General features: G+C 57.4%; 1 protein-coding gene across 12 annotated transcripts in view; it reads left to right on the plus strand.

Moving 5' to 3' along the window:
* POU2F2 (POU class 2 homeobox 2) overlaps positions 1-13,200 on the plus strand; it is a gene marked incomplete at both ends in the record, with an annotated part of 74,973 nt that overhangs the window by 45,396 nt on the left and 16,377 nt on the right. For 5 of the 12 annotated variants that reach the window (XM_082863157.1, XM_082863159.1, XM_082863162.1 and 2 more), the window contains 4 exons: positions 7,653-7,718; positions 7,831-7,865; positions 8,016-8,072; positions 11,330-11,446. In XM_082863157.1, coding sequence (XP_082719283.1) covers positions 7,653-7,718; positions 7,831-7,865; positions 8,016-8,072; positions 11,330-11,446 — 275 coding nt within the window. Of the gene's footprint in view, positions 1-7,652; positions 7,719-7,830; positions 7,866-8,015; positions 8,073-11,263; positions 11,447-11,685; positions 11,923-13,200 lie in introns of all 12 variants that reach the window. The other 7 variants (XM_082863152.1, XM_082863160.1, XM_082863161.1 and 4 more) reach the window with 3 other exon arrangements.

The raw sequence follows: 13,200 nt of genomic DNA on the forward strand, positions 1-13,200 counted from the left end.
ACTGGCAACCAATCCCGCCATTCTGAGTCCCTCCACCCTGCTTTATCTTTTCTTCATGGCACTCATCACTGCCTGAAAATTTATTACATGTTTGTGCGATCATGAACTGCTTCATCCACCAAACGTCAGTCGACTGAGTGAACACCGTGCGCCGAGCACCATACAAAGCATTTGTATTTGTTGGCTCATTTGACATAATGTGTCCATCTCTGTGTGATGATACTTATTTCTCCGCGGTGCTGATGGGAGAGTTAAGTGAGGTAATAGGTAAATGCTTACCACGGGGCCTGGGACTGGGCAAGCGTCCATACTTCAGGGTGGTGTTGTTTGCGGCCCTCTAGGTCTGACTGTGGGGATGTGTGGGGATGGTCCCATTTGTGGGTGTCTGTGGGAATGCTTGGTTCGGTGCTTGTCTGTGTGCATCCGTGTATGCGGGCATCCCCGTGATCTGTCATCGACATGTATTTGTTGAGCAGTTCTGTGCTGGATGTTGAAAATAGAGCCGAAAAAAGAAGCAGCTTCAGGTGTGTCCTCCTGCAGTCCCCAGTCCAGGAGGGGGAGACAGACCTGTCACAAGACAGGGAAGGAGGCACAGGCTAAGGGGTCACAGCTGGGACAGGGGAGGCACAGGGGACTGGCGGAGCCCAGGAGACTTGCCCAGTTCAGCCGATAGGCTATCAGGGAGGGCTTCCTGGGAGAGGGCATGTGTGGTCTGAGATTTGAAGGATGAGTGGGTATGAGTAAGGCAAGGGAGGCAAGGAGGGCTGTGAGATGGAAGGAAGGCCACTTGCCAGATGCTGTGTGATTATTTACTGAGGTGATATGTGCAGCTGTGGATGTGTGTGTGTGTGTGTGTGTGTGTGTGTGTGTGCGCGCGTGCGTGTGCACGTACAGTGTAGACACAGGGACCCAGGGCGTCTGTACACGCATGCCGTCTCTTCCCTATCTGGGGTTGAATGGGGGCTTTGTACGTGTTGGGCGCTGGGTTAAACCCTTTACTTGGGATTTCTCACAGAATTGCCCTGCCTGTGAGGCCTGCCCTGGGATCCCTGGCATGGACATCAATTAATACATGTGTGACCTTGGGCAGATCACTGCTTGGTCTTGGGCTCTACATCTGTGACCTGAGTTCAGGGGTCCACCTTGGCCATCTCCCAGGAGGAGGTGACTCTGGGAGTGTGAGTACATGCATGTCTGTGTGTATGTCTATCTGAGTTACCTGTGTGTGTGTGTGTGTGTGTGCGTGTGTATGCACATCTCTATCTGTCTCTATGTCTGAGTGACTGTGTGTGTGTGTGTATGTGCACGTGCGTACACATCTGTGTCTGTATGTCTGAGTGACTCTGGGTATGTGTGTGTGTGTGTGTGAGAGTGTGCGTGTACATCTTGTGTGTGTCTATCTGAGTGACCTGGGTGTCTGTGTGTGTATGCACATCTGTGTCTATCTGTGTGTCTGGGGGTGACTCGGTGTGTGAGTGTGTGTAAGTGCAGGTGTGCCCACACACGTCTGGGTGTGTGTTTTGCATATCTGCCTGTGTCGTTGTGTCTGGGCTTGTGTCTTCATCTGCAAACATTCCTGTCTGGGATCTGCGCACACCTGTCCCCGTGTGCGTTCGCGTGGTCTCCGTCCGTGTCCGGGGCCCTGCCTGGCTGTGGCTTCAGTGTCTGTGGCAGCTTTTGTCAGCGCAGCTGTAGGGCCACCTCTCTTGTTGTGTCTGCTGCCTGTATCTCCATCTGTCCCCCTTGACACTCAGAAGTGTTCAATCCCTGGAGGCCGCCTGGGGACAGCTGCGGGGTATGGGGGTGTGAAATGCGACTCCTGGGGAGGCTGGGCTGGGCCAGTGGGCGAGCAGAGGTTCCCAGCAGTGCAGACCCTGCCCACAGGGGCTCCCAGGCCACAGCCTTGATTAAAGCAGTCTTTGTAGACAGGGGACCCAGGGGACAGGCCAAGCGGGGCCAGGAGGGGTGAGGGGAAGCCCTTGGGCCCTCTATATTTAGCCCCATTTTCGGTAAGTGCTAACGAGAAGCTGGCCCAAGTCTGCTAAAACCGGCTGGGGGAAATGCAGAGGAGAAGTGAAAGTCCGGGGAGGGAGGGGCGAGGAAGGGTGGAGGGGACCCAGCGTCCCAGGCCTGGGGCAGTCGGGCAAGTGAGTGTGAGCCCGGGGCGTGGCCGCCCCTGGTGGGTCTGACCCAAGGATGGTGGGGTCTGAGGGGCCCGGTCGGGCTCTGCATTGCTTTTGCTTGCCTGTTCCTCCAAAAAGTGGCACGCTGCCTGCGATGGGAGAAGGGAGGGGTGACCCGAAGCAACCAGCCAAACTTTCCTTGCGAGTGAACGAGGCTTTGAGGGGGGTCTTCCGAAGGCGCCAGGGGGCTGTAGCAAATTAGAATCACCTGGAAGGGGGCTTAAAAGTTTCTGATGCCTACGTCTCTGTCCCAATGAAATCAGAGTGTCGGGGGAGGGATTAGGCATCAGTGTTTCTCTAGAGTCAAAAGAGAGAGAGAGATTGAGAGGGAGAGAGAGAGAACCCTGCCTGGGCCAAGGCTGAGACAGCCTCAGCAGGCCCCTTGCCAGGGTCGCCGCACCCTCGGGAGTCCCCATTAAGACAGCACTTAGCTTTGGGTCGCGGTGGAGATGGAGTTCCCTCTTCATTGCTGGTGGGGATGATTTGATGAGACCCTTTTCTTGGGTTGGTCTCTGATGGAGGAGGAGAGGGCAGCAAAAGAGGCCTGGGCGAAGGACAGCTCTGGCCATGCTGTTGGCCCAGCTGAGCGCTGCAGGGGTGCGCGGGCTGTGTGGGAGCTGGGACTAGTGTGGGGCAGGATCCGTGAGAATAAGGGAAATGGAGTGGTGGCAATTTCCCCTCAAACCACTTTTTCCTCTGCAGCCAGTATCCCTGCAGAGGGGATGTTACCTTAAATGTTTAGGTTGGAGCTGCTTGGGGACCAGGCTGAGGGTCGAAGTGTCAGGTGACAGCAAGGAGAGGAGACTCTTTCATGCTTTTGTTCATTCCAAAGACACAGTCGCAGACTGTGCAGCCTGGGCCCTAAGGAGACCACAGTCTGGGGTGGGGGTCACTGTCCAGGCTGTCAGTGTGTGTTAGGGGACAGGGTGACCCCAGACGAGAGAGGCACTGACCGCCTGGGCAGTCAGGGAGGACATCACAGAGGAGGTGACGTGGAGCTGGCGCCTTAAAGAGGAGCAGGAATTTGCTAGTCGAGAAGGAGAGGGTTGCCCCAGGTGGAAGAAGAGCAGAAGCGAAGGCCTGGAGGAGGGAGAGCAGGGCCACCCTTGTTCATTCAACCCACATGTCCCGTTGGGGACCCCAGATGAGTCAGAGCTGCCCCTGAGGGGTTTCTAGCCTGAAGGAGGAGACATTCTGGGGCCCAGATGGCTACAGCCTTTAGGACAGTGACAGGAGAGATGGAGCCAGGGTGGAGGGAACAGGGGAGAGACCCTCTGCCTGAAGTCATCCGGGATGGTGACTTCATGGAGGACAGAGCCTGTGCTGGGCCCTGAAGGATGAGTAGGAGATCTCCAGGCAGATAGAGTGGGGAACAGCGTTCCAGGCAGAGGGACCAGCCCACGCCAAGGCCTCGGGAAACATTTGTTAAATGGCAGACAGACAGCAGGACAGAGGCAGGAACAAGTAAGAGACAGAGAGAGCTGCAGGGAAGGACGGACGCTCAGCAAACATAACCTGTTCTCTGAGCTGGGTGATGCCGGGGACCCAGCGCTGAGTCAGACCAGGCCTGCCCGCTGGGCTAGTGGGAAAGGACAGGGACACAGGTGACCACAGCCCTGCGGGCTCGGGGCTAGGACGGCGAGAAGGCACGACCAAGGGAGGCTGCATTAGTTTGCTAGGGCTGCCATAACAAAGTACCCCAGACTGGATGGCTTAAACAACAGAAATTTATTTTCTCAAAATTCTGGAAGCTAGAAGTCCAAGGTCAAGGTGTCAGCAGGGTTGGTTTCTTCTGAGACCTCTCTCCTTGGCTTGAGATGGCCGTCAGCTCCCTGTGTCTTCACACGGTCTTCCCTTTGGGCATGTCCCTGTCTCAATCTCGTCTCAATCTCCTCTTCTTATAAGGACCCCAGTCATATTGGATCAGAGCCCACCCTAAGGGCCCTAAGGGTCTCATTTTAAGTTCATTACCTCTTTGAAGATCCTATCTCCAAAGACAGTCACATTCTGAGGTACTGAGGGTTAGGACTTCAACATAGGAATGTTGGGGGGCACAGCTCAGCACATAAGAGAGAATGAGCATGGACTCTCTGGGGTGGAGGTGAGGTCAGAGGCCACCCTGGTCTGTGATCAGGAGGGACGTTCGCTAGCTAGGTGGGGAGTAAAGAACCTGAAGGTCTGGACTCCCCGTCAAGCAGAGGGAGATACCTGGCGTGGCTGAAGAGAAAGTTGCGTAAGTGGCAAGAGATGGGCAGCAGAGGGTGACAAGGGTCACACCCTAAAGGCCAGGATGAGGAGCCTGGGCTTTTCTTAGGAGATGGGGAGCCATGGAAGGGTTCAGGGCCAGGCGGGGAGCTCCCGTGGCCATGTGGACACTGGCTGGAGGGGGGGGCCGGGGAGGGGGCTGGGGCACGGCTTTCAGGGATGCTGGGAGGGGTGGGATTTAGGGCCACGTCAGGATTTGTGGTTGCCTGGAGCAGGGCCAAGGTCTGGGAGATTAGAACCAGGATCAGGCAGGACTCCCACGTCTGATATACCAGAGTCAGGAGGGGGCCTCATCCCCTGGCTCTCTCAGTGTCCTTAGCCACTTGCTGCCCCCTTCCCAGTGCCCAGAAACAGGGCCTGAGCTCCTGTAGCATCTGGGCACCTGCACCCCAACCCTCATAAGCTCATGCCTTAATAGGACTATATGCTGGCTTACTATTTTTATTGTTATTAGCTTAAAATTGTATTTATTTATTTGGTTGTACCAGGTCTTAGTTGCGGCAGGCAGGCTCCTTAGTTGAGGCTGGCTGGCTCCTTAGTTGTAGCACGTGGGCTCCTTTAGTTGCAGCTCAAGGGCTCCTTAGCTGCGGCTTGCCGGCTCCTTAGTTGAAGCACATGGGTTCCTTTAGTTGCAGCTCAAGGGCTCCATAGTTGTGGCTCGCAGGCTCCTTAGTTGTGGTTCACAGGCTCCTTAGTTGTGGCATGAGTGTGGGATCTAGTACCCTGGCCAGGGATCGAACTCAGGCCCCCTGCATTGGGAACGTGGAGTCTTAACCACTGCGCCACCAGGGAAGTCCCAACTCAAACTTTTTCTCTTTTTTTGTGAAAACATACCATACATAAAGTGCTCAAATTTTAAGCGTACAGCTTGATGAATTTTTACATATGTGCAGACCCACATAACCACCAAACAGAACATTTCCAACCCCTTGCAGGCTTTCTCACACCCTCTCCCAGTTAGCACCCCCCAAAAGGTGCCCACTAATCTGACCTTAATCATCTGATGTCATCCTGCCTGTTTCTGAGTTTCACATAATGGGAGTCCTCCTGTCTGTCCACTTTTGTGTCTCACGTCTTTACCCCGGCATCATGTTTGCGAGATTCAGCGTGTGTGATGCAGGAGCTGGTTCTTTTCCCCGGCTGTGGAGTACTTCGTTGTATGGATGTACCGGTGTTGTTGACCCATTCCCGTTAATGGGCCCTTGAGCTATTTCCGGCGGCGGGGGGGGAGCGGTTATGAAAGCGCTGCTGGGAACACGTGTGCCGGGGGCGGTGATGGTGGGCAGGACGCTCCTTTCTCTTGGATGGGTGCCTGGGAGTGGATGTGCCGGGCCACAGGGACGGGGCACCGCTCGGCTTTCCTGAATCATGCTTGTATTGATTTCCACTCCCACCAGCAGTGTGTGACCTGGCTTTTTAATCGGGAATTGTAAATCCGAGTGGCGTTCCGTGTCGAGTAATTGCAAAATTTCTGGACTTTTTTTTTTCAGTTGGTGACGCTGTCCCAGCTCTCTCTCTAGCTGGCCTTTGAATATCTTGGATGTAGAGCACACTGGAGTTGGATATCTCCTTTGATGGGGTGGGGTCTTGGTGGGGATTTGGAGTGAGCTGTAGGGGAGACTTTAGGGTCAGAGTCAGGGTCAGGGGTAAGGTCTGAGGCCGAGTTGGGAGTTGAGGTCAGATGAAGGACTCGGGTCGTCTGGACAGGAGTTGGGAATCAGGGTGGGCAAAGAGGATTCAGAACGGGTCGGGCAGAAACCCAGATTTGTGCGGGGGTCTAGGACCAGGAAGGGCTGGGTTCAAGTCGGAGTCAGGGTAAGCTTGGGTTGGGGTGACCGTGAGAGACGAGGTGGTGAAAGTCATGACGGGCCCAGCAGAGGCCACAGCGACACTGGCCAGAAGTGGGGGCCCCGGGGCTGCCCCGGTGGCGCAGTGGTTGGGAGTCCGCCTGCCGATGCGGGGGACGCGGGTTCGTGCCCCGGTCCGGGAGGATCCCACATGCCGCGGAGCGGCTGGGCCCGTGAGCCATGGCCGCTGAGCCTGCGCGTCCGGAGCCTGTGCTCCGCAACGGGAGAGGCCACAACAGTGAGAGGCCCGCGTACCGTAAAAAAAAAAAAAAAAAGAAGTGGGAGCCCTGGAGTCCCAAAGACCCAGGTCCGATCAGGGTGCCTCTGCTGCCTCACTGTGTTCTTGGGGAGGTGCCATTCCCCCTGGAGCCTCAGTTTCCTCCTCTGTAAAATGGGGGTAATCTTAGCACCAACTGCCGGCATGAGCTCTGAATCATACTTGGCGCTGTGCTTGGCCCTGGTAACACTCACCTTCCCGTGACCAGCATCAGAGAGCTGTGAGGACGGGGGTTTGCCTCCATTGCTTTGTGTCCCCTGCTTGCCACTCCCCTCGGCCACCTTCTTTCATTTCCTCTGCCCGCGGAACTATAGGGTGGGATTGCATCTGTAGGGGCAGGGACTGTAGGTTGGATTGGGGTGTGCAGCTGCAATTCAAGGCTGAAGTCCCAGGTAAGGTCTAAGATTAGGTTTGAGGACAAGGTCGGGGCAGAAGCGGATGGGGTCGGGGTCACAAAGATCAGAGTGGGGCCACCTGTGTGCTGAGTACCTGAAGGGGAGGCCGGTGGGAGTGGGGTATGGACAGGAAAGTGGTGGGCCGGGGAGGGGGCCAGAGGGCGGCTGAATCACAGCCGGAGATCTGACAACTCGTTCCTTTGGGGATGCTGCAGTCCCCTCACACCTCCCAGGCCCTACTCAGAGTGGAAAACATGCCTCACCGAAACCTGGTGAGGCAGGATGGGCGCCTGGGCGGCAGCCTGAGAGGAAGCCTAGGGCTGACTCGCTGCTCTGGAGCGTACCAGCCTCCCCCTGGGCGGCCAGAGCCTTGCCAGGACCAACGGCCAACCTCTAACCTCCCACCCTGCCCCAGGGTCTCACCGGGGCTCGGGGGCTGACCCTCCCTGTGCCACCTCCTGGAGGGGTGAAGGGGATCCCCAGGGCCCGAAGGCCCCTCACCTGTCCTGCCGGAGGAGAGCAGAGGCTCAGAGCAGAGGGCATGTCTCCCGGAAAGAGACACTTGCAAGGCGGCAGGGGGTGTGGGAGTATTTGGGGAGAGGCTGGGGTGGTGCCGGAGGAGGGGCCCCAGAGCTCTTCAGCCTTCTGCACCCTCACCCCACTTGCATCCCTCCTCTGTCCCCAGAAATAAGAATGTCTAAGCCCCTGGAGGCCGAGAAGCAAGGTCTGGACTCCCCGTCAGAGCACACAGGTGAGTGGGGAAGGGGGCAGGGAGGGCAGAGGTCACCACGGGCGGAGGGCAGGTGCGCCGGGGGAGTTTTAGGGGTGGCTCATGACAACTCACTCTGTCCCTCTCCTTGCAGACACGGAAAGAAATGGACCAGACACTAACCATCAGGTCAGGAGGGATGGAAGTGCAGGAGGGTGGGGAGGGGGAGGGGGGGAGGGGGGAGAAGGGAGCAGAGGGGAGCTCTGTGGGGGAGGGCAGGGTGTCAGAAGCTGCTTCATCTCACTGTTCCCATCTCCCACCCCAACTCACTCTTTGCAGAACCCCCAGAATAAGACCTCCCCGTTCTCTGTGTCCCCGACTGGCCCCAGCACCAAGGTGAGCACCTGTCAGGGCAGCCAGGGCAGGGGGAGAGGTGTCCTGCGATGGGCCGGGTTTGGCATTTGGGAGAGGGTCCCAGATGCCTGCCGAGGGCCCAGGGCCTGGTACCTCGGTGACGGGACTCCTCCCACCGCCCCTTCTCACCCTCGGGCTCCCGCCCCAGGCCTGTGACTCACCAGGGCTCCTTCCCCTTCCCTGGGGGAGTGGGGGTGGCCAGGGAAATCCCCCCCAGAGCCCCAGGGCGATGAACAACAGGAAGCTGAGGGCCCCGCACCCATCCCAACGTCCCTGACCGAACAGGGGCCGGCCCCGCCCCCCATCCCCCCCAGTACACACTCAGGGGCCAGCGGAGGACTGGGGAGTGGGGAGGGGAGGGCAGGCCCAGTGAGGATGTTGGAGGAGAGGACCATGGGGAGGCCGGAAGTGACCACGTAGAGCAAATGCCAGATCCAGATGGGGCCCTGCTCCTGGGCACTGCTGGGCTGCCTGGGGTGTCTGGGGCCCAGGTCTCCACCCTCCAGTCTGGCGGCGGCAGCCGGCAGGTCCAGAGGCCTGAAGATGGCGCGGAGGGCAGGGACAGAGGAGGGGGCACGGGCAGGACTCCTGACCCTGACCAAAGGTGGCAGAAGGATGGGGCGGGGGCACCAGGAACTGCTCTGTGACCATGGGAGAATCACTCCCCCACTCTGGGCTTCTCGGTTTCCTCTTCTCTAACATGGGAAATGGGGGTGGGGGTGGAGAGGGGAGTCTCTGAGGTCCCTTCCGTGGCTGGTGTGCCTTGATCTACTTGGTGGGCAGGTGTCTTGTTCTGAGGGCGCTGGACGGGACCCGGGGAGAAGGGCTCTGACTCTGACCGTGTTCCCTCTGATCTCAGGCTGGGCTCTGGCCATAGCCCTTGGAGCCGAGGGCATCCATCACCCATACCCCCAGCACCAGCCCTCCCTCAGCTGAATCTTTGCAGCCTCTCCTTGCTCCACAGCAGCCCTGCTTCTCCCCTAGGAGACTAGTGGGGCCCAAGGAAGAAAGGGTTCTCGCTCCCCTTCCCCAGCCTGGGCCTGCTTCCCGGGGAAAGCCTGAGGCAGAGAGCGCAGCAGCGGCCTCTGACTCTGGGTCTCCATCCACAGCTGGTCACCGCTCCTGGCCTTTGCTGTTCCACCTCACTGCAGCTCTTCTGTGTCAGTCTTTCCCTAATTGCAGTGATTCATGTGCTTCCATCATGATTTCAGACAAATGCACACACCACCGCGTTCAATTATTTACATCATAGTTTTGTTAAATTGGCTCAATAAAAAAAAAACATTTTATTATGGAAAGTGTGAAGCAGATACAAAAGTAGAAGGAAGACCGTAGCGAAAACAAACCTCCAGGTACCTGTCAATCGGCCTCAACAATTATCAACTCATGAGCTGTCTTGCTTTTTCAGCAGCTGAAATAAAACGTTTTTTTAAATGGAAATTTCATGAATGGAAAACCAGAATCACTTGCCATGGAAATAAATACAATGATTATTAAAATGTACCCAGAGACTCTTGCCTACTGTCGGGTATAAGCCTGAGACCGGTTCTCTGTTTGTTAAAAGGGGCGATTAGCCAGGGCTGGAAGGTGTTAGAGACGTCCTAGAACCTAATGGAGGCTTAAAAGAGAGAGAAGGAAAGAGCCATGAAGTGATAGTGTTCTCACCATGGCACGCGATGTTGGTTTTTTTGTTTTGTTTTGTTTTTTGCGGTATGCGGGCCTCTCACCGTTGTGGCCTCTCCCGTTGCGGAGCACAGGCTCCGGACGCGCAGGCTCAGCGGCCATGGCTCACGGGCCCAGCCACTCCGCGGCATGTGGTATCTTCCCGGACCGGGGCACGAACCTGCGTCCCCTGCATCGGCAGGCGGACGCTCAACCACTGCGCCACCAGGGAAGCCCACAATGTTGGTTTTTTAAAAACTTTTAATTAAAATATGACATACACTTAGATCCTCAGTGTCCAGCTCTGTGGATTTTCACAAATTGGACACCTGTGTCACCAGCACCAGATCAAGAAACATAACACGATCAGACTTCCAGAAAGCCCTTCATTTCCCCTCCAGGGCAGCCACTGCTCTGACTTCTAGTATCTACTGTCGTTTCACGCTGCATCCTTGTACGCCTTAGACTTCCTGACACTTGTATCCCGTCCCTTGGGGCATGCCACTCACCCTCTGTTACTTGGCCCTTTCCCAGGCCTCTGTCTGTCTGTCTCAGTCAGTATGGCAAATGCCATGCTCGCTTCTGGCAAGTCACTGTGTTGCCTTACACAAGGTGCTTTCCCTCTCTGGATCTCCTTTTGCAAAACACTGTTGGGACACTGGGCTGAAGGATGATCCCTCATGTCCCCTCTGGGCCTGAGAGTGTGTCTTTCACCAGCAGACCTCTCAGGCAAGGCCACCATTGTCTGGTATTTTCAGGTAGGAGAGGAAGAAGGCTGGGACCCCTCTATGCTGGTCTGTCCTACGTGGTGGACGCGAGATGCATCTGTATCCTCCACAGAGAGAGGAGGAGGGGCTCAGCGGACTCTGGGGTGGAGGCTGAGAGCTGGCAGCACCTGGGCCACATCTGGCCTGCAGACATCCTTTGCTGTCCTGCAGCATTTTTGCTTTGGTTTTTTTGCCGGCAGAAGCAGGGTGGGGCTGGGCAGGCCTCCCCTTCCGGCAGGCGGGCGTACTCTTTTCAGCCCACTCCGTCCACACTTGCCCAAATCACCCATTTGTGCTGTCTGCCTGCTCCTTAGGCTTTGAATTCATGACCCATATTCTAAGGCGGTGATTTTTATTTCATACCCTAATCCGCTTTCTTCCAATAAAGTCTTACTCCACTGGACAGATAAGAGGTGCACCTCTGGCTGAAGCAGATGAGGGGTGTGGCACACAGGACCCCCTTCTTTGATGTCCCGGGGCCCCTACTGGCATCCTTTCCCATTTTAAAAGATGGCGAACTGACCCCCAGGAGGGTACAAGCGCTCTCCAAGGGTGACCCCCTCCTGTCGGGAGTTCGGGTGCAGAGGGTGTGTTAGCCTTTTCTGACTGGTGCGGAAACTGAGGCCAGAAAGGTGGCCCGAGGTCCCCGCGGGCCACTGCAGGCCCGGCCTCCGCACCCCAGTCTTCTCCCTTGGCGGCGCGGGGCTGCCGTTGCCACACACGTGCCCTCTCTTTGGTTCACAGGTGGGCATTCTCTCTGGCCTCCACTTAACATTCTGGGGTCCCGGACCCTGCCTCTCTCCCCCCCAGATCAAGGCTGAAGACCCCAGCAGTGACTCAGCCCCAGCGGCACCCCTGCCCCCCCAGCCGGTTCAGCCGCATCTGCCCCAGGCCCAACTCATGTTGACGGGCAGCCAGCTAGCCGGGGTAAGTACTTGGGGTGCACGGGGGCAGGGACAGGCCAGCCCCCTCCCGTCTGTTACAGGACTGGTGGCCACGGCCACGGCCACTCTCTCAACGCCTGCCTCTCGCCCTCCTCTGTCCTCCTGGAAGACCTGCCCCCTAACCCGCTTGGCTCAGGCGCTAACCCCTGTCTGCTTTCTCTGCTCCCCCCACGCCCCTCCTCCGGCCCCTGCCGCCCCGCCCCCGCCCCGCCCCGCCCACAGCTCACGGCGCTGATGCCAGCCCAGCAGCAGCTCCTCCTGCAGCAAGCGCAGGCCCAGCTCCTGGCCGCCGCGGCCGCCGCCGCCTCCTCCTCCTCCTCCTCCTCTTCCTCCTCCTCCTCGACCTCGCAGCCCCCAGCCTCCTCCGGGGGAGGCGACCTGCCGCCACCACAGCCTGCCAGCCAGCCCCCCGGGACCCCACAGCTCACCCTGTCCCAACCCATCCAGCTCACAGCACAGGTAAGGGCAGCCCCGGGGAGCACACGCCCTCCAGCAGAGGCCCCGCGGAAGCCGAGCCGGTGCAGGGGGCTGGCCGGTCCACGCGGACCGTTCTGACCACAGCGCTGGGCCAGGCGGTCCCCGGCAACCCCAGGAAGCCTCGGGAGATGCTGCCACCCATCTCTCAGAGGGGTAAAGCGAGGCTCAGGGGGAGGACACCCTCCACGCGATGGGCGCGCCTGACTCTGCTTTCTGTGCATCTCGCTGAGGGTCCGCAGCCACCTGGGAGGCTGACACATTATCCTCAGTTTACAGCAGAGGAAACCAGGGGTCACCTCCATGCACAGGACCTGTGTGGCTACAAAAGAAAGGCTGAGAATCAGAATCGGTGCCCCACATCGAGTGCCCTGGCTCATCCAGTGAGACGCTCTTTCAGAAAGGGGCCTGTGGTCTGTGAGTTAGGAAACACTGCATTCTCTCTCCCCATTCTGGAGACTTCTGGTCTACGTGGAATCATGCATGAGTGGCTGTATTAGCTTCCAGGGCTGCCATAACAAAGTATCACAAACTGGGTGGCTTCAAACAACAGAAATGTATCATCTCAGACCAGAAGTCCAAAATCAAGGTGTCAGCAGAGCTGGGGTCTCTCTCAAGGCTCTATGGGAGAATCCCTCTTTGCCTCTTCTCGCTTCTGGTGGTGCAGGAAACCGTTGGCTTTCTCGTAGATGGATGACTCCCGTCTCTGCCTCTGCCGTCATGTGGCCATCTTTTCTCTGAGTGTGTCTGTCTCTGTGTCCAAATTTCCCCTTCTTATAAGGACACCAGTCATTGGATTAGGGTCCACCCTGATGACCTCCTTTTAACTTGATTACATCTGCAAAGACCTCGTTTCCAAACAAGGTCATGTTTATAGGCACCAGGGGTTAGAACTCCTACCATTTCTTTCTTCTTTTTTTTTTTTTAATGGCCGCACCTTGCAGCATGTGGGATCTTAGCTCCCCGACAAGGGATCGAACCCGTGCCCCCTGCAGTGGAAGCATGGAGTCTTAGCCGCTGGACCACCAGGGAAGTCCCCTACCATCTCTTTTTAGGGGACACAATTCAACCGTGATATTGGCCAACAGACTTCCCATAAGGATGGTTGGCGGGAGCAGAGCAGAGGCTGGGCAGGCCTCCTCTTCCGACAGGCTGCTTTTTCCAGCCCACCCCTTCCTTCCACCCCTGCCTTGTCACCCATTTGTGCTGTTAACCTGGTTTCCGTAGAGCGTTTGAGTCTGTGGCCCGTGTTCCAGCGCAGTG

The sequence above is a fragment of the Leucopleurus acutus genome (assembly GCF_964270905.1).
Source record: "Leucopleurus acutus genome assembly, chromosome: 20".
Lineage (NCBI taxonomy): Eukaryota > Metazoa > Chordata > Mammalia > Artiodactyla > Delphinidae > Leucopleurus > Leucopleurus acutus.